The sequence below is a fragment of the Eurytemora carolleeae genome, unplaced genomic scaffold (genome assembly GCF_000591075.1).
Source record: "Eurytemora carolleeae unplaced genomic scaffold, Eaff_2.0 scaffold574, whole genome shotgun sequence".
Classification (NCBI taxonomy): domain Eukaryota; kingdom Metazoa; phylum Arthropoda; class Copepoda; order Calanoida; family Temoridae; genus Eurytemora; species Eurytemora carolleeae.
Window position 1 is genome coordinate 158972 of NW_019396467.1, and position 19611 is coordinate 178582.

General features: G+C 34.1%; 2 protein-coding genes across 2 annotated transcripts; both read left to right on the forward strand.

Annotated features, from left to right (window-relative positions):
- The first annotated feature begins 6406 nt into the window (after positions 1-6406).
- Positions 6407-11765, forward strand: LOC111703831 (enolase). The gene is made up of 3 exons (XM_023475896.1): positions 6407-6635; positions 7148-7334; positions 10718-11765. The coding sequence occupies exons 1-3, from the start codon at positions 6447-6449 to the stop codon at positions 11638-11640; spliced, it is 1299 nt and encodes a 432-aa protein (XP_023331664.1). The 5' UTR covers positions 6407-6446; the 3' UTR covers positions 11641-11765.
- LOC111703832 (fructose-bisphosphate aldolase) lies at positions 11757-16124 on the forward strand. The gene is made up of 6 exons (XM_023475897.1): positions 11757-11864; positions 11943-12235; positions 12640-12849; positions 14810-15022; positions 15431-15556; positions 15755-16124. The coding sequence occupies exons 1-6, from the start codon at positions 11768-11770 to the stop codon at positions 15911-15913; spliced, it is 1098 nt and encodes a 365-aa protein (XP_023331665.1). The 5' UTR covers positions 11757-11767; the 3' UTR covers positions 15914-16124.
- Positions 16125-19611: the final 3487 nt, after the last annotated feature.

Here is a 19611-nt window from a genome sequence, read left to right on the forward strand (position 1 = left end):
TCTACAGTATCAAATGCCTTTTTTAGGTCCAAAATATTCCTATAAATATTCAGGATTATCTGGTTTACTTAGAGAAGAATATATTTTAACTATAATTTGTAAAATTGGCTATTCGGTATCATGCCCAGGTCTAAATCCATACTGATGATCGTAGAGCAAGGTACTAATGCAAGGAAAGTTATTTCAGAGGTGTACGCATTTTTTGTATTGCAGTGTACAGTCTTTGGATGGAAAAGTAAGCACAAGACGGATGTCGAAGCCTGAAATGGAATCCTTTTTTACAAAAATAATCTATGAAATATTCTGGTCTTAAGAAAAAATTATGTGAATTTTCAAAATTTTCAAAATTAAATGTTTTAATCCTCCTCGAATACTGGACGAACACTGATGCATCTATTCTTGTTTACAAATTCCGCCCAGAGAGAACTGGTTTCAATATGTACGCAGAGTTTATGCGACTGCAATTAACTTTCCTTGCATAGTACCTTGATTGTAGAGTATATACTTGTTCAGATATTTGAATATCTGTTTTACAATAATTTTTTCTAAAAGTTTGGAAAAGGAAGAAAGAAGATTTAAAGGTCTGTAATTTGTAAATTCGGATTTGGAACCTGATTTGAAAATAGGAATAACCTTTGCACATTTATAAGAGTCATGGTATGTATCCTGAGTGTAAAGAAAGGTTGAATACTTTAAAGTTGGTTCAGAATTTCAAAAAATGTTTGATTGGTAATATTTGCAAAAATAAAATTTACATTAAAAAGATTTCCAAGAAAACTTCTAAAAAATGTATTGGATTTTGGAATAGCGGTGCAATGTTTACAAAAAAGTATTGAAACCTTCAGTAATGTCATGTAATCCATTAAATATTTTTCCTTTATGTAAGAATAAACTTGGAACCGACTGTTTAGGTTTTATTGTATTCCAAGTTTGTTTCATAATGTTAGAATATTCATCAAATTTACGTTCAAAATAAACCAATCTTGCTCTTCTGAGAACTAATCTATAATGGCGTTTGTATTTCTTAAATTTCGCCAGGTTTTCATAATTTTTTTAGACTCGAGTTAGTTTTTGGATTTTCTAGATTATAATAAAGCATCTGACATCGAAATAATCATAAGTTATTAAGGTAACAATTTCGCGGAAAATCTGCGTAAATTCCCAGGAACCTTTCCTGGGAATTCGTGAAAAATTCCCAGGATTCTTTCGCAGGAAAATCTGGTGAAAATGTCAACAGAAATTCCAAGGAATTTCTTGTAACCCATTCCAAGGAATTTCTCAAAACCAGTTCCAAGGAATTTCTTGTAACCGATTCTAGGGATTATTTTAAAGCAATACTAAAGTGCATTTAATGTTGTTTCAAAGCAAATAACTTTATTAGTAAGTTAATAAATGGGTTGGTTTTAACTGCGCAATTGCTGTGCCTCATGTTCATTGGACTATTTAAAGTCATAACTTGAGTCTAAAAGTCAACTTCCTATTCCAGAGTTTTCTGGTTATCACAATACATGAAGTATATACTATGGTTGTATGCAATTACTCCACCCTGACCATACGACACAGGATATACAGCAGAGATATATGGAGTATATACTTTAGTGGTACATAATTACTTCACCATTTCACCTATGACAGAGGAGATATAGGAAATATAGCGGAAATATGAAGTATATACTATTGTGGTGGAGTAATTTCTTCGCCATCGCACCTATCACAGAGAAGATTTAGCTGAAATATGAAGTATATAATATGGCCGTGTAGTAATTTATTCGCCATAGCACTTACGAGGAATGAGCCATGGAGGGGACATGGAGTACATACTATGTCGAAAAACTCCTTAAATACATATTTATTGGTAAAAATACCTAGATATGTATACATATATAATAGAGACTTTAATATTTTTTAGGTTTTAGGGTTAGCAGGGAAGCAATATTATTTGTGATTATAAAAAGTTGTACTTGTACTCCCCCCCTCGTCTAATATATATATATATATATTTATATATTTCAACCTCCAGCGGACGGGACGTGCAATCCTTCTCTTTGATTCAGTTCACTGTTCAGTCTGTTTCTATAGGCATAGCGGAAACCATGATAACAAAGTGTAATAGCTTTTTTATACAATTTCAATTAATTAGTATTCTCTATATTGCATAGTCTTGTATAGTCTGTCATAGTATTATATACTTAAATAGAGAGTGGGGGAAGGCAGACTGCCGGGCCACAAGCCAGAACATTTACTGCTTCCATATATTAGCTTTTTGTCTTCCGTCAGCCATAAGCCACAACCGTTTGGTTTACCACGCCACAACATTTGAGTCTTTCAGTGATTATTACGTTGTTAAATGGTAAATTTAGTGCATTGAAATTGCGATTTTAAAAAATCCAGCCACCTCATGCAAAAGATATATTATTAAGATATTTATATTTAAGTTTAAAATTGAAATATGAATTATTTTGTGGAAATCTGTAAAACCCAGGTCCAGTCAATTTATTGTGAATTTACATCTATTCTTATTCTTTCAACTGCAGCTCCAAAAAATTTGTCTCAATGCCCACATGCATACTATGATATGAAATCTTCTTTGTAAAATGTAAAGCAGTTTATCAACTGAACACACAATTTATTGCTATTTAATATAACTTCTAAACTTTCTTTAAGGTATCATCTTTCGCGTTATATACATTATAATGTGGCTGGATTGTTGATTTTTAACAATTTCAATGCAAGCTAAATTTATTAATATTATGTAAAAACGTTATATTAACTGCCTTGCCGGAAGACTCAAATGTTATTATGTTGTGTCGTGTATAGTATATATTATAGTACAGGGTGTCCCACGAAACATGACATTTAATAAATAGCTATTTTAGTTAAACAAATCTTTTGCTTAATTATATTTTACTTTGAAATCAATTTTGATATAATATGACTCCCATATAATATTTTTATTGATCTTTGGTATCACAATGATATATCATCCCCCTAAAGGAGGGAGGGGGTGCAGGCCCACCATGAGCCTCACAAAATGACCTCCAGAGCCTCCTTATACGTAAAATTACCTCCAAGCCTCCACAATTCTGTCAAAATGCCCCGCATTTTGGTCTTCATTAAAAGATATTTGGCTTATTTGACACAAAAAAGAACTTTTTTCAAATAATCTCAACATATAATAAACTAATTTTTAATGATATATAAACAATTTGTTTTGAAAAGTCTATTTTTATTGAGATTAAGATTTCTATTTTTGTTTTTCCAAATTTCACAAATTTCTTTACTTGTGAAGGTGTGAATAACTATTTCATATTATTTTACCAGTGTATCATGTATGAATCAAACCATATAAGCACAAAACAAAATAGTTTTTGTGAAATACTTTAATTTGTGCTTTTATCATATGCTTTGTATAAACATTTCAAAAGAAAACAAGCTAAGATCAATTAAATGAAATTTCAATTAATATTTAAACTTTGTGGATTTAATGATTTTTAAACTTTTTCGGATGAAGAGATATTTTGAGTTTTGGTTTGTTAAGCCATAAAGGTAAATAAAAAATAAATACAGCAATGCTGAGATCAAAATGTGGAGGCTTGGAGACAAGAGGCATAATTATAATAATTATAGATTACAGTGTAGGTGACTTCTAAATAGGAACCAGTAAAAATCATATTAATTGGAGTTAAACTGTTATTTAATGACAAGAATTAAAAAATTGCTGGACTTCATTAAAAAAGGTTAATGTATTTTTATGATAAATATCATTGAAATACTGAAAATATTGTGCATTGTTGCAGGTCAATTTCAAAAATTTTGCCTAAACTAGAAACACAAAATAAACATATACTAGGGCAGTGAATAAGATGAAAATTGCCCTTATTACTAATACTTTTATGTGATACGGTTCATCCCAGCTAGCAAAAAAACCAATTTCAGTTATACAGCCTCCTACAACAGACAACGCCAGAGTTTGGCAGAGCTACATTCATCATGTCTGATGTAGGTCCTGGCAGTGTACTAAATGTCACCCACCTGGATCTGTCTGACATAATTACATATTACTTCGTCATCGCACCTATGACAGAGGAGATATAGCAGAAATATGGAGTTTGTACTCATGGTGGTACAGAGATATATGGAGTATATACTATGTGAATGTGGTACATAATTACTTCGCCATGGCACCTACTACAGACAAGTTATAGCAGAAATATGGACATTCTATGTAGGTATAGAAACCTCACTGATTGCACATACAATATGTCGGAGACCAAAAAACGGCGGAAATGCTAGCTGGGATATGTCGAAAAAAATGATAAATCATGCAATTTCCCCCTGATTAACACTTTTTTTGCGCCTTACATGATTCCGAGATTTTCCCAGGTTTTGAAGACTGTTTCTGCAGGGTTTTGGAGACTTTTCCACAGGTTTCATGGCGACTTGCCTTTCCCTCCCTCGAATAGGACAGACTTTAATTTATTCATACAAGAAACGTACTCTGTTGGATTAGCAGAGTGGGATTCATGTTGTGTTCAATGCCCTGGAAAATTCCAAAACAGAGAGAGGGGGGATTGAATTTTGAAGATCCAGAAAAAAAATATCTGTGGGATGCCTGCATAGAGACTGGCAGCTGGTGGGGTCTTAAATGTATGGCATGTGGCCGCAGCGCTCAGCCCCCTAGCCTGTCCTAGCAGCAGTGCTCGGCCCAGAAAGTGTCTTAACCTAACCTAACCCTGAATAAATACTAATTTAATTACTTTTCTGGATCTACAAAATTCAATCCCCCTCTCTCTGTTTTGGAATTTTCCGGGGCATTGAACACAACTCCCACTCTCCCTGTCGGATTGATGAACAAGGGGAGGAAGGGCAGCCACAACAACTCCTAGTCCTTATAGCCACCTTCAAATTTTCTCGTCCGAGTCACATCAAAATCCTGGTCCTCTATTATTGAAGATAAAACTATTTTTAAAAAATATGGCCTTGTTAGGGCATAAAATATGGGTAGACTAAAGCAAATTGCAATTGATTACATTAAGTTGGAATCTTTAAAGCCATTAGAATGATGTCAAACTTTATTTAAACTTAAATCTCTTCTGCCTCCGTAATGGCTAATTCCTTCGCGATATAACATAAATAGCAAAATATATGGAACACCTCTGTCTTTCATTTTTCCCATGATATCACCTCGAAAAATTCTAAGGTTTTCACTATAATTATTATAAAAAGATTAAAGTTCTATAAACTCATAATTATTTACGGCATTCTAAACCAGGAATATCTGAAAATGCGCATAAAAAAGATGAACATTTTCAAAGACATTTCACTCAAAAACTTTAATTTGCAGTTGAAACGTATTTTTTTTCGATTTACAAAAATTCAATATTTCTTTTTTGCCCTCACATAGCCGGATTCTTAATTGTTTTATCTTGGAGGATTAGACAGTGTAAAAAAATAATACTGGAAGGAAGAGGATTTCGGGAGAGAAAATGAGGAGAATGTGGCTCGGACTAGAAATTGTTATGGCTGGCCTTCCTCCCTTCGATGAACAGTAAAACCAGTTTTCCATAGTAACAGGTCGGACTGGAAGGGCGGAGTAATATTACATTTTGCAGACTGACTTCAGACTGAGCTCGTAGCAGAGTTGCCAATTTGGGGATTTCATCCCCAAAAGGGTCTTATTTGAGAATTTCGGGATAACTCCAAACTAATTTGGAGATTTCTGCTTTGAGTTAGGAAAATGGAAAAAATACAGTAAATCATAAATTTTAATGTTTGTTTTGAAAAGTTAGCTACGACAAATTCCAAAGCAGAAAATTTAAAACCTGAAATTATCATTCTAATATTGATTTTATATTTTCCTTTTTGGGGATTTTTTAAAAATTTACATTTGGAGATTTGTTGGGGATGGATTTTTCTTGTTTTTGGGGATTTCCAATTCAATCTATCTGGCAACTCTGGCTTGTAGTCGCATCACACCATCCAAAAGAAACTGATTATTTTATTTAATGCAATTCGATAAATTTATCATTTGTCTGACTGTAGACTCGATCAGTGATGCCGATGATCTTAATCTCAGCAAGTTACATATCATATTTGATTGTCTCCAAGCAATAACGCTCCCCGCCCCCCTCCTATCAATTTTGTACGATATTTATAGATTTTTAGGTAGTTTTAACAAATGCACACATGGATAAAGTTGGTCATGTGGCCGCAGCGCCCGGCTCCCCAGCCTGTCCTAGCCGCGGTGCATAGCCCCGGGTATATTTCNTGTCCCACATCATATTAGACCGAGAACGGGTCTAAATCGCCGACATGAGGGAGAACGCTAGTTTTAGTTAAATAAATTACAATGCATCGATTATTTTAAAGCTCGACTTAAACTGGTGGTCAAGAGCGGTCTGCTAAATACAAAGAACTTAAAATTTCTTAAATTTCCAGATTTGAGAATGCCGATCAAGAAGATTCACGCACGTCAGATTTATGACTCCAGGGGAAATCCTACTGTTGAGGTCGACCTTACTACAGAGAAGGGAATCTTCAGAGCTGCGGTCCCTTCAGGGGCTTCCACTGGCATCTATGAGGCCCTAGAACTTAGGGATAAGGCCGAGACCTGGCTTGGAAAGGGCGTGACTAAGGTAATTTAAATCTTCCCGTTCTGTTCACTAATTTAATCATGGTAACATTATAGTTTCTTATTCATTAATCTAATTTCTCATCATAACTAATGCTCGGTATTAAATTAATTTAATTCAAACATGTACATCTTAATAGGTGGCTTCCCGCGATTCCCCTCCTCTTTTCAAAGTCATGTAATTTGGATTAAAAATCTGCGCCGTTGACGATAACATAAATGTCAGACAGCTTTTGAATGAGTGAATTAGAACAACGAGTTCTAAACATTTTAAAATGTGTTCTTCTAAATTTCAGTTTTTTGGACCTTAACGTACTAATGATTACGCAGGTTTTGGTTTTATAACTAGATGTAGATAGATGTTGTTTTTAGTTTTATGACCAGTGTCCTATCCATTTAACCAGCTTGTCCAAATTAGAGCCTCTTTGAAATGGGGGAAATTGAAATGAGATTGTACATAACACTGACGGTTTGAATAAGCTTAACCCCTCNCTGAAATAATGAATTTTGTTTTAGGCTGTAAACAATGTTAATAATATCATTGCCCCTGAACTGATCAAGAACTGCTTGGATCCTGTTGAGCAAGAAAAAATAGATGAGTTGATGCTAAAGCTGGATGGAACGGACAACAAGAACAGTCTGGGAGCCAACGCTATCCTAGGAGTATCCATGGCTGTTTGCAAAGCTGGGGCAGCACACAAGGGTAAATAAAAATATGGAATCTATCATTCGATTGGTATAATCATTGGCATCAGAATTGTATTTAACGGATTTGAGCCAAAGTGCACCTACTCGCTTTTTTGTAAAAAAAACTAACATCAACAAATATCGGAAGGTGTCAAAACACTGCTTTTGAGTTTAGATTGAGTTTTTAGTCAAGATTTCTTAATCCCTATATCTTTGCAATCCGATGTCGTATACCTGACATTTCGAACTAAGAAGACACAACACCCATAACTCTGGAAATTTAAACAGTTACCAACATAGCATCGTCTTAAAAAGTTGAATCGGAAATATGCAGTTTGTTAAAATATACGGATCCATGGATCCGGATCCAAGTTTCAAAATATTACAAAAAAAAATTTTAAAAACCTTTTGCTCTCTAAACCTAAGTCTTAAAGGGAGTGACCGGCTATGTAAAGTAGTTGAACTGAGTATGCAGTGTTGTGGAAAACTTCTTTCGGATTCATTTGAGAAAGTTTAAAGATCTGTAAATCATGAGTTTGAGCGCAAATTCTAATTAGATGGATAGGAACATATTTCTCAAAAGAAATTTGTCAAATCAATGTTAAAAACGATTATTTCGTTTTCATTATTATATTGAATTTCTTATTTTCTTTGAATTTATTCGCAGATTTCTTTGAATTCGTCTAATGTCGTCTTTTCAATAATAATTCTAGAAATTCTGCGAAAATCTTTGTGAATAATGAGAAAATAGAAACTAATGATAGAATAAGATTACTTATTTTCGATGATAAGATTAATTTTTATTTTCTCAACATGTTCCTATACATGACTTCTGTAGTTTAATGTAGAACTTTTTTTACATTTTATGTCGTCGTTATTTAATAATTTAAAAAAACTAATTCTGAAAACGTTTCCACCCCTAAAGTAGGAGTTTTGAACGTCGAATTTGCGCTCAAACTCGGAAATGAATCCGAAAGAAGTTTTCCACAACACTGCATACTCAGTTCAACTACCTTACATAGCCGGTCACTCCATTCAACTGTTGTTTAAAGAGAGATAATCACAAATTTCCTTATTTCTTTAAGGTTCATAAAGTTTTAGCGTAAAAAAAATTTAAAACGAGGTTAAATAATTTTATAAATTCTTATGTCCGAAAACTCGGTAAATCTTAAAGAATTGTCAATGCCCTGGATCCGTCCATGTTTTTGCAGTTCAAATTAGTGCGGCCCGTGCGGGTCCGGGATCCAAATCCGCATGATTATCAAATGTATCCTAAGCACTAATGATATGCATTGTACAATGTACATGCATTATTACGGGATTGTGAGTAAGAGTGCGCGCGCGCCTTTTTTTCTGAAAAGTACGCATTTTCCACAGTTAAGCATTCTTAACATCGATATTTAAGCATTCTGACCGGCGCGTGCTAATAGCCAGCTGTATATTGTGGGTCATCCTACCATAAATGTTGCAAAGCGATTTGTAGGTAATTGAACTCATGATTAAAACTCTTGCCTTTTGGGTCATACCACCACAGATTTTACATGTACAGGGTGTCCCACATCATATTAGACCGAGAACGGGTCTAAATTACGATTTTCGGAACTAATTAGAAAATTTCATTAGAATGAATCATTTTGAAAAATAACATAAGGCTTATATAAGAATTTTCGAGTATTAAGGGTTTATTTTGGTGTTAAAGTTTGGAGATAATCTAATATGATATGGGACGCTCTGTATGTCGAAACCAGGTTATCGCACACAAGATCTTGTTGGGTACACCATGTACATAGAATCACAATTCTGACNAGTATTTTTCTTCCCCCCCCCCCTTCTTCTGGTAATCATTTTTTCCCCCAGAAGTTATTTCAGGGGAAAATCAATTTTTTTGGGGTTAAAAGTAAAATGAATGTAAAAAGTTGCTTTGGTGTCCAATTTCTTTTTTTCTTTCTCTAATGATCAAATCACATCAAATCAAATGTCCAATTTTTATTTTATTTCCCAGATCTTCACATATAATTTTTTTCTTAAAAATATACACCTTGTATTTAATGTATTGCTCGATTCTATAATTCTAAATTAGACCGAACAGAGAATTATTTAATTTTTTAATATTTTTAAATGTGCGTTAGGGAGCTTAAAGCTTGAGTTGCGAATCATTCAGGGGAGTATATTTCCTTCAATTTACTCCTCCCCTTTTGAAAATAATTTTATTTCCAGAAGTTGGGTGAACATTTGTTTAAAGTGTTATCTGCAGAGTTGTGGAAAACAAATGATATTAAGGGAAAAAAAATAGATTTTTGGGTTGGAAGGATTTAAAAGGATAAACGAACAAACTTGCCTTTTGATGGCAATTTTTCTTTTTTTTCCAGCTCATCAAATCAATCCATTATATACCCCTGGAAACATTTTAGCGTATCATGTTTACTTAATATGTTGAGACTGCTTAACTGTGAAAAGACTGAAACGCGCGTTTTATAAGCTCTGTTTGAATTCAAGAAATGCATGTGCATTACATATGTTTAAGTAACATGTTGAAATCGGCGACGAACATGGAGCACTGATATAAAAGCTTGGCTTAAGTTATATTATCTCCGCTCATTAATAAATTATTCTACATTTTCATACTGGCTAGGTTTTTTGGCAGACGTCCCAATCGGTCCTCAGTCGTAGACGTCATTTTAACAACATTGTTTCTATGGATTCAGATTCAAAGTTTAAAGGATTTTTCGTCAAAAAAAATATTTTTAAAAATTTTTAAGGGGTAGGATACAGGGTGGAAAAAAAATCCGGTCTGAAAAAAAATCTAAATAGCCTAAACTTTTTTGTGACTTAATATCTTTAATTTTATCGGGAGAATTCTGCAGTATGGCGCCCCCCCTTTAATTTTTTTTTGTCCTAGCACTCATTTTTAATATTATCACGTGGAATTTTGTGACTTTTAATGAATAGTAATTTAAAGGTTTTTTTGTTAAAAAATATTTTTTAAAAATTTATAGGGTAGGGTAAAGGGTGAAAAAAAGTTCTGTGAAAAAAATCTAAAATATCCTACAACTTTTTGTGACTAAAGCTACAGATTTAAAAACTATAGTTTTGAAAAACCCTTGAAAAATGTATGTAGAAACACGTAAAACAAAAAAAAATATTTTTTTCATTTTTTTACCCTTTTTTAAAAGCATTTTTTCAATGCTCCCCTGCACCCAAACTTATCGGTCTAATTTTTTTCTTCTATGAGCTGGCCTTTAGAAATTGGGCTATGAACATGCATTTCAACCCTATACCTATTCTCTAAGGCCTTTTTCTAGGGGGGGGGGGGAAACGCCCCCAGGCTATACATAGATTCATACCCCGACCTTTATGGTTTATTTTTAACAAGAAGTTAATTCTAAAATTCTTATTTAGGTGTGCCTCTTTATCGTCACATTGCTGATTTGGCTGGCGTCAAGGATGTGATCATGCCAGTCCCTGCACTCAACGTCATCAATGGCGGGAGTCACGCGGGAAACAAACTGGCCATGCAAGAATTCATGGTACTTCCCACTGGAGCTACCTGCTTCTCCGAGGCTATGAGAATGGGCTCTGAACTTTACCATCATCTTAAGAGCATCATTAAAAAGAAGTACGGGTTGGATGCTACTGCTGTTGGTGATGAGGGAGGTTTTGCTCCCAACTTTCAGAACAACGGCGAGGCTCTAGAACTTCTGGTAGAGGCTATTAAAAAGTCTGGTTACGAAGGCAAAATTCAAATTGGTATGGATATTGCAGCCGCTGAGTTCTATAAGAACGGAAAATACGACCTCGATTTCAAAAACCCAGAGTCTAATGAGGCTGACTGGATTAACTCCGATCAGCTTGGAGAAATGTACAAAGGTTTCATTAAGGATTACCCAGTGGTTTCGATTGAGGATCCCTTTGACCAAGATGATTGGGAGGGATATACTAAACTCACTTCTGAAACTTCAATTCAAATTGTTGGTGACGATCTGCTTGTTACCAACCCTAAAAGAATCCAGACCGCAATCGACAAGAAAGCCTGCAATGCACTTCTTTTGAAGGTTAATCAGATCGGGTCAGTAACAGAGTCCATCCGTGCTCACCAGATGGCCAAGGCTCAAGGTTGGGGCACTATGGTATCTCACAGGTCTGGTGAGACTGAGGATTGTTTCATCGCTGACCTGGTTGTTGGACTGGGAACAGGTCAAATCAAGACCGGTGCACCCTGCAGGTCAGAGAGACTTGCTAAGTATAACCAGCTGCTCAGGATCGAGGAGGAACTAGGACCCGGAGCAAAGTTTGCTGGAGTGAACTTCCGCAATCCACAGTAGAAGTTATAACCTTTGATATTGAATGATGTTGCGCCGTAGTGATAGCCTCTGGTCGTTTAAAAAAGTTGAACTTTTAATTTACGAACTTATGTAAATTGCTTATTTTAATGTCTTTTCTTCAGAAAGAATGGGCCTAAATGGTATTGTTCCTCCAGGAGTCGTGACCGGAAAGAACCTTCTCACGCTCATGGAATACTGCAGAGACAACAAGGTCGCTCTGCCAGGTAAACCATTTTAATAGTCGACTCTTCTTTTTACAACTAACTCTTTGTTCGCTATCCTGTTTAACAAGATATTTTCAGCCTTCAACTGTACTTCAAGCTCAACGATCAACGCAGTACTCCAGGCTGCTAGAGATATTAACTCTCCTGTTATTATCCAGTTCTCAAACGGAGGGGCAGCATTCTTGGCTGGTAAAGGGATCAAGAACACTAACGAAAAAGCGGCGATCCTCGGTTCTATTGCCGGAGCTCAGCACGTGAGGATGATGGCGAAGCACTATAATGTTCCAGTTGTGCTTCACTCCGACCATTGCGCCAAGAAGTTGCTCCCTTGGTTTGATGGTATGCTGGAAGCAGATGAAGAGTATTTCAAGGTCGTACATTTTATTCTTCATTTCAGTTTTCATTGAAATGGTCAGAAATATTTAGGGAGGGGAATTTTAGTTTTTTTGAGAAAAAATTGTAACTTAAAGCTAAGTTAAATTATTTCCCCAAAGCTTGGATCATTCAATTAATGAGAACTTATCCCTGTAATTTTCTTTTAATTTAAATAATCCTGTCTGAATAGTTGCCTACAGTTTTCATTAACATTTCATTTACAATTTGCAGGGTTTGCCTTCATTTTACAGACTGGGAGGGTTATTTCCTTTTTTGAATCCTAACATCAACATTAATCTTTTTATCTATGGGTCGAACCTTTAGCTTTGTGCTTAATATTCATTTTAAACTGCGGTATCGTTAAATGTGTCGTCAGGTTGTTGCATTAATTTTATTTAAGGCCAATGGAGAACCTCTTTTTTCCTCTCACATGCTTGATCTCTCCGAGGAGTTTGACGAGGAAAACATCTCAACATGTGTCAAATATTTCAAGAGAATGACTGCCATAAACCTATGGTTGGAGATGGAGATTGGTATCACAGGGGGTGAAGAAGACGGAGTTGATAATACCGGAGTTAAAGCTGAGGAGCTGTATACCACATCTGAACAGGTCAGGTTTGACCACTGACAAACAACGGCGCAGGGGGGGGGGAATAGAAATTTAAGGAAATTTAGAAAGCAGGGGTGTTAATAATTCTAACTTCCAAGTTGCTCATTCTAACATGATATCTTTGAACAAAAGATTTGATGCATCATCCAAAAGCTCAAAACACGGGGTTATTGAAGCAAGATTATTTTGAGTATTTATGTGTTAAAAATCTGTAGCTGATTTAGGGTTGGAGACAAAAGTTATTATAAAGAAGAACCATGTTTTTATCATGATATTTTGAATATCCATGAAAATGTGATCCGAGCTGGGAACTTTTGAATGGTGGATATCGGGATTAATGCTTGATCTCCTCTTTTTCTTAATCTCCAGATTTAATATGGCTTGTTCTCCTCTTGTTTTAGTCTCCAGATTAATCAACTGATCGGGATTTAGAAGATCTTATTCTAACGTTTCCAGAGCTGAAAACTTTAGAATGTGATATTCTTAATCCCGATATGTTGACTTATCTGGAGATTAAATTCATAAGGAAAACAAGCAATATTTAATCTGGAGATTAAGAAAAAGAGTGGATTAAGCATTAATCCTGATATCCACCATTCTAAAGTTTTCAGCTCAGCTCCGGCGATATTGCTGTTTTCACCTTTTTGCAGGTTTCCGCCCGTCAGATTTGTTCAAAACCTGGCTAACCCTATTTTTTCCAATTGAAAAAAAATTGTGGGGTAATTGTTTAAAGAAGTCTAAAACACAAATTTGTCGTGTGTGTAGAGTTGTTTGATTTTAGACATGAAAATGCACTTGATTCCTGAGATGTCTTAAAAATAGATAAGATTAAAATTCCCTAGGTGGCATTTGTTGAATAAACTAAAGACTGCATATTAATATATTTCGAAGAAAATGTTTAGGTGTTTTGACTTAAACCTGATAGTTTATTTTAAATTAAACAGTGCGATAAAATCTCCCTGAAGTGTTTTTTTTACACTGCATTATATTTTGTGGGTAAAAACTGATCTTTAAGTTAGATATGTAGAGGTAAAGAGCTCCAGCCCTTCCTTTCATGCATTTCCCTTTATTCTTCTTTATGTTCCTAACTTTCTTTGATTACATATCTTCTCCCTCTCTTCCTTACTTTCCCCCTTCCCTCCATTTCCCTTCCCTACCCGTCCTTAGTCCCTTTCCCTACTCATTCTTCCTTCCTTTTCCCTGCCTTGTCTTTCGCTTTCCCTTCGGTCCTTTTCCTTACTTTTCCCCTTCTCTACATTTCCTCTTCCTAACATTTCCTCTTCCTTTGTCCTCTTCCTTACATTTCCCCTTTCCCTATCTTTCCCCTTTTTTCTCCTTTTACTTCAATTTTTCCTTCGTCTTTGATTTTTCTTAGTTCTAGTGACTAATTAAGACTATATTAGCGTTTTACACAAAACGAGCTTAAAATAAAGTTGAATTTTTTTATGGAAAATAATTATAGTGCTGAATTGATATTGGCAGAAATATATATCCCTGCATTTTTCTTGTTCAGATTTAAGTCATCATGATAAGTTAACCCACAAACAGTAATTTTCTACAAATAACTATTGCACTTATATTAACGGTTAAATGCAACACATTTAATTATAAATTTTTCGTTCTGATGTTCTGGGGAATGAAATTAATGGTATTTTTATCAAATTGCACAAATTTCTGCCCCTTGCTACCACTGCACTTAGATCATGCTTTATACTTTTAAAAACTGTTAAATGCAACACATTTAATTATAAATTTTTCGTTCTAATGTTCTGGGGAATGAAATTAATGGTATTTTTATCAAGTTGCACAAATTTCTGCCCCTTGCTACCACTGCACTTAGATCATGCTTTATACTGTTAAAAGAACAATGTTAGATGCATCCATCAAGGTTGAAAAGTGGCGGACTTCAGAAGAAGACTTATCTACTAAAATAAGAAATTTTCACGTATTCTATTTTTAGGTGTTTAAAGTATTTACTTCCCTGTCTGCCATTGGTCCCATGTTCTCTATTGCTGCAGCTTTTGGAAACGTCCATGGTGTTTATAAAGCCGGCAACGTTGTCCTATCTCCACATCTGCTCGGCAATCATCAGAAGTATATCAAGGAGCAGATCAAATCTGATTTGGACAAACCTGCTTTTTTGGTGATGCATGGTGGCTCTGGCAGCACAGAGGTAAACATCTTAAGTTTTTTTTAAATTAGGTTTCTGAATACAATAGCGGTGATCGATTTTTAAATTTAGAAAAGATTTTCTTGAAAAGTTGAAATTGCCAACAGAAAATCGGTTTTTAAAATTTTAATGGCTTCACAAATACTTGCAGAGTTGTTTATTTAAAAAAATCCATTATGGATACCATACCAATAATTCGTATTCAAGCACTGAATTCAGAAAAATTTAAATCTTAAATTCAATTGATAATTTAACAAGTTGAGGCAAAAAACTGGTTTGTGAATTGTTCGAAAATATTAAACTAAAAACAAATGTACAGTATACACCGACTCCAGACGCATCTTTTGATGTTAATATCTATGGTATGAAGAATTTTCTTACTAGTGGCTTTTAATTTTTGTAATTGGTTAGGCGGAAATCCGCGAAGCTGTTAACAACGGAGTCATCAAGATGAATATTGACACTGATACACAGTGGGCTTACTGGGATGGGATTCGGATGTTTTATAAAAAGAACGAGGGATATCTTCAAGGACAGGTATAGAACTTCAGATGTTGCTTGTTTTTTGAATACTTATTAGTGTACGAGGTGTGAACAAAAATATTAGTGTACGAGGTGTGAAGAAAAGTTTTCGTAACTATTATTTTAAATGTTACAGTTAATCTTGGCAATCTTTCTGGAAAGTTTATTTTTATCTATACATGATTTTTATTTTATTTCATTTTTTTTGTCCAGGTTGGGAATCCACAGGGAGAAGACAAACCCAACAAGAAGTTTTACGATCCCAGAGTTTGGATTCGTGCTGCTGAGGAGAGCTTGATTACGAGAGCTAACCAGTCCTTTAAGAACTTGAACGGAGAGAACGTTCTCGGGGATTCCTGGCCCAAACTTTAATAATGAGGATAGTTTTATTATTCTTATCCCATGATCTGATGTAGAAAATTTCGATTAGAAAAAACGATAAATTTTATTTTGAGTTATAAATTATTATTGAATTTTATTAATAAATCTGCTTTTATGAAGAATCCTACGTTCTTAATGTGGAAAATTTTATTTGGAGCTATTACTTGTTATTGAATTTTATCAATAAACCTGATTTTATGTAGTATTCGGCTTTCTTAATGTAGGCTTAATGTTTTTATGCGACTGAATTTCTTCAATCACTATCTAGTATCTCTTATCTTAAAAAATAATATATTTTATTCCACACTTTGTTAGAGGATAGAAAGGTAGTCTTGTGAAGAAATCAACATCATTTGAATACAATCGGGAGTCTCAACATTATCTCATCGGAGACCCTCAAATTCTCATTGCTGACCCACAGATTATCAATGTAGAACCCAAGCTTTTCATCAAAGTTTTTATTGGGTCATTACTCATTAGAAGGTCAAACACTGGATTCGTTGCTGTTGCTGTATTTCCTGGAGTTCTAGCTTTCATTTGATATGCACAAAGCCATAGTTAAAACATTTTTATTTTGGAGGTCATTTTAGGTCATAAGAGGTCGTTAGAGGTCATTAAAAGGTTAAACACTGGATTCGTTGCTGCTACTGTATTCCCTGGGTTCCTAGCTTTCGATTGATATGCATAAAGTCATAGCTAGAACATATCATTTTAGAGGTCATCAGAACACTGGATTCGTTGCTGCTCCTGTATTCCCTGGGTTCCTAGCTTTCGTACGATTGCATTAAGCCAAAGTTAACAATTTTTATTGTGTAATTAGCGAAATTTCTACAAATTAATTTCACGAAGTTTTCTCTTTTGTTGTGAGAGTTGTGCCTTATTAGAAAAGTTAAAATTTCGTGAAACTACGACCTAAATTTGTGAAATTTTGAATATCAACTTTAAATTTGAATTAAAATCTAACTTACTACGAAAGTAATGTCGCGCAGGTTAATCATAAATTTCAACTTATTCTAATTAATAATGTTAATGTAAATTTTATATCCTTGCGCACATTATGTTCATTTCTGAAAATTAATTAATTAATTAATTTCACGTAATGCTCCTGTGTAAGTGTTAGAAAGTTCGTTATGGTTAATTTCGCGTAACAAAATTACGACTGGAAACCTTACCATTGAGCTGAAACAACCTACAGGGTGTCCCACATCATATTAGATAGTCAACTGGTCTAAATTACGATTTTCGGGACTGATCAGAAAATTTAAGAAGAATGAATCATTTTGAAAAATTGAATAATTTCCTTGCGGAAAAGGCTATCGTTTTCTAGTATTTTGGGTTTATCTTGGCGTTAAAACTTGGAGATAATCTAATATGAAATGGAAAGCCCTGTAAGGGTTGTTAATCGTTTAAACGATTGTTTTTTGTTTCGTTTTTCATTCGTTCTCAAAAACGATCGTTTCGTTTTCGGAAATAACGACCGACTCGTTTTGAACTTTTAGAAAACGAAAAACGAACGTTTTTGAAAACGATCGTTTTAAAAAAAAACGATTTTTGACCGTTTTTTATGCGATTGTTTTTTAAAAAACGATCGCTTTTGAGAAAACGATTGTTTTGAAAAAAAATTGACAGTTATATTAACAATCGTTAACTAAACGGTCGTTTTTGGAAAAACTCGTTCTTGATAAAAATACATGCAACTTTATTGAATGTCATTAAAGACATATGAAGTTTAACAGTTATGGGGGAGCTAAAACTTCTTGATATTTTCTTAAAAACTACAACTCAATGATAAGTCAGATGCCCTTCAGGTCGGTTTCCTCTCTTCGTTAACGATCGTTCACGAAGGATCATCGTTAACGAAACGACGAGCTTTAAAAAAACGATCGTTTTCAACAACGATCATTTTTTAAAACGACTATATTTAAAAAACAAAGTTTTTAAAAATAACGATCGTTACTGAGTGGTTTTATTAATTATGAAATCCATTTAAATACCAAACCACCCCGCTTATCATTGAATTGAAGTACACTTTGACCCCTAGAAGTATGAGTTTTCGGACAGTACAATTCTTGGTGATTTTGCGTACATTAGCTATCTATGTTTATTTATTTATCTACATATGATCCCTACTTGTACCGTGTACGTAGATCTACAGAATCTTGTAAAAGGGTGCGAATAAATGCCTTTAAAAATCGTATATATGTAGAAATTACAATAACTGCACATGCTGATCTTTGATCGAAGAATGCGCCATGTAAATGCACAAATACATGGCATTTTTTATCATTAAAAACCAAAAATTTTTCACGTAAAACGTTTTTAACGCATTTTTAGGGTTTTCAAATTGTACCAAAAAAATGATTTTTAGAGAATCCTAATTATACGCAAAATTTAAGCACTTTTTTGTACCCGTATTTTGTATTAAATTTTTTAAAGATTTTAACTGCAGGCGCTCAATTGAAAACGGTTTTTGGGGGATTTGAGACGCGACTTAAATTCATCAAATTCGGACACAGGAAAATTAATCAAAATCGTTTTTTGCTCTCTTTTAGGGGGGGGGGGTCCAAAAATTGTTTACTAGGACGGATCCCTTTTAGTGTATATAACTACTTAAGTCTAAATTAAAATTTTTGTGAAAAAATTTTAATTTCCCAAAGAAATTTTGAAAAACAAAAAGATTTTCAAAGAATTTCAGATTCTTAGAAATATTTTTTTTCTATAGGATTTGGCACTGTAAAAAATAATATTGGAAGGACAATGATTTCGAGATTACTCAGTCGGGAAAATGTGGCTCGGACGAGAAATTATTTCGACAGGCCTTCCTCCCCCCGCCCAGTAGGTAAGACGACGAATCCAGCTCATAAACAAAACAACGCGGCTACAGTCCTTATTTCAGCCATTATTACTTAGCAGAGGTTCTCGAACGACTCAATATTTAAGACGCCTGCCTATAGTGCGTATAGAAATAAACGTTTATCAATCAACCTCTGACTCCAAAGTCTGGTCCGTGAAAACTAAATACCAATCTTAACAAATAACAATCCTGTATTACTAAGAGTGGTGCATGTCACATACGTTAGATAATCTACCCCAAATATTAGTGTTAGTTTGGTTTGGGTAGATTTAGATGAATTACAGGGATGCATAATAAACGAATGAATTCTTTAAAATGGAAAATGATTTTATAAACCCCNCCCCCCCCCTCCCTCTATATTTATAGGTGGGTTCTACTTTTATGTGATATTTTGAATATATTAATACTTTAAATAATTAAGAAAAAAATTTATGAAGAGGAAAATTTTTTTCTGAAGAAATGAACCATAATATTTCTTAAATATAAATACAAAAAAAAAATAGATATCGAAAATAAAATATTTCCATGAATTATTAATGTGGTAATTTCCTAAAATACGATTTTTGGACCCCCGAAATTCAAAATTTTCATTGCTGGTATAATTTTTACGGTAAAAATATTTAAATTCTCTAGTTCCTTTCTTCTTAGTATATTCTAAAGTATTAAATATACGCTGTTCAGTTGAAACCTTAAGAACCCTTAAAAAAAAAACAATTTTTCCGTAAAAATTATACCAGAACTGAAAATTGCGAATTTTCAAATTACAATTTTGCAAATCTTTTGAAATTCTGTGATTCTATCTTTTTAAAATTTTAGATTTCGATAGAATCAATTC

Bases quoted from the DNA above. Each gene is read 5' to 3' on its own strand.
- LOC111703831 (XM_023475896.1), top strand. From the start codon at position 6,447: ATGCCGATCAAGAAGATTCACGCACGTCAGATTTATGACTCCAGGGGA. The intron at 6,636-7,147 runs GTAATTTAAATC...ATTTTGTTTTAG, and splicing joins TTGGAAAGGGCGTGACTAAG to GCTGTAAACAATGTTAATAA. The intron at 7,335-10,717 runs GTAAATAAAAAT...ATTCTTATTTAG, and splicing joins AGCTGGGGCAGCACACAAGG to GTGTGCCTCTTTATCGTCAC.
- LOC111703832 (XM_023475897.1), top strand. From the start codon at position 11,768: ATGGGCCTAAATGGTATTGTTCCTCCAGGAGTCGTGACCGGAAAGAAC. The intron at 11,865-11,942 runs GTAAACCATTTT...AGATATTTTCAG, and splicing joins CAACAAGGTCGCTCTGCCAG to CCTTCAACTGTACTTCAAGC. The intron at 15,023-15,430 runs GTAAACATCTTA...GTAATTGGTTAG, and splicing joins GTGGCTCTGGCAGCACAGAG to GCGGAAATCCGCGAAGCTGT.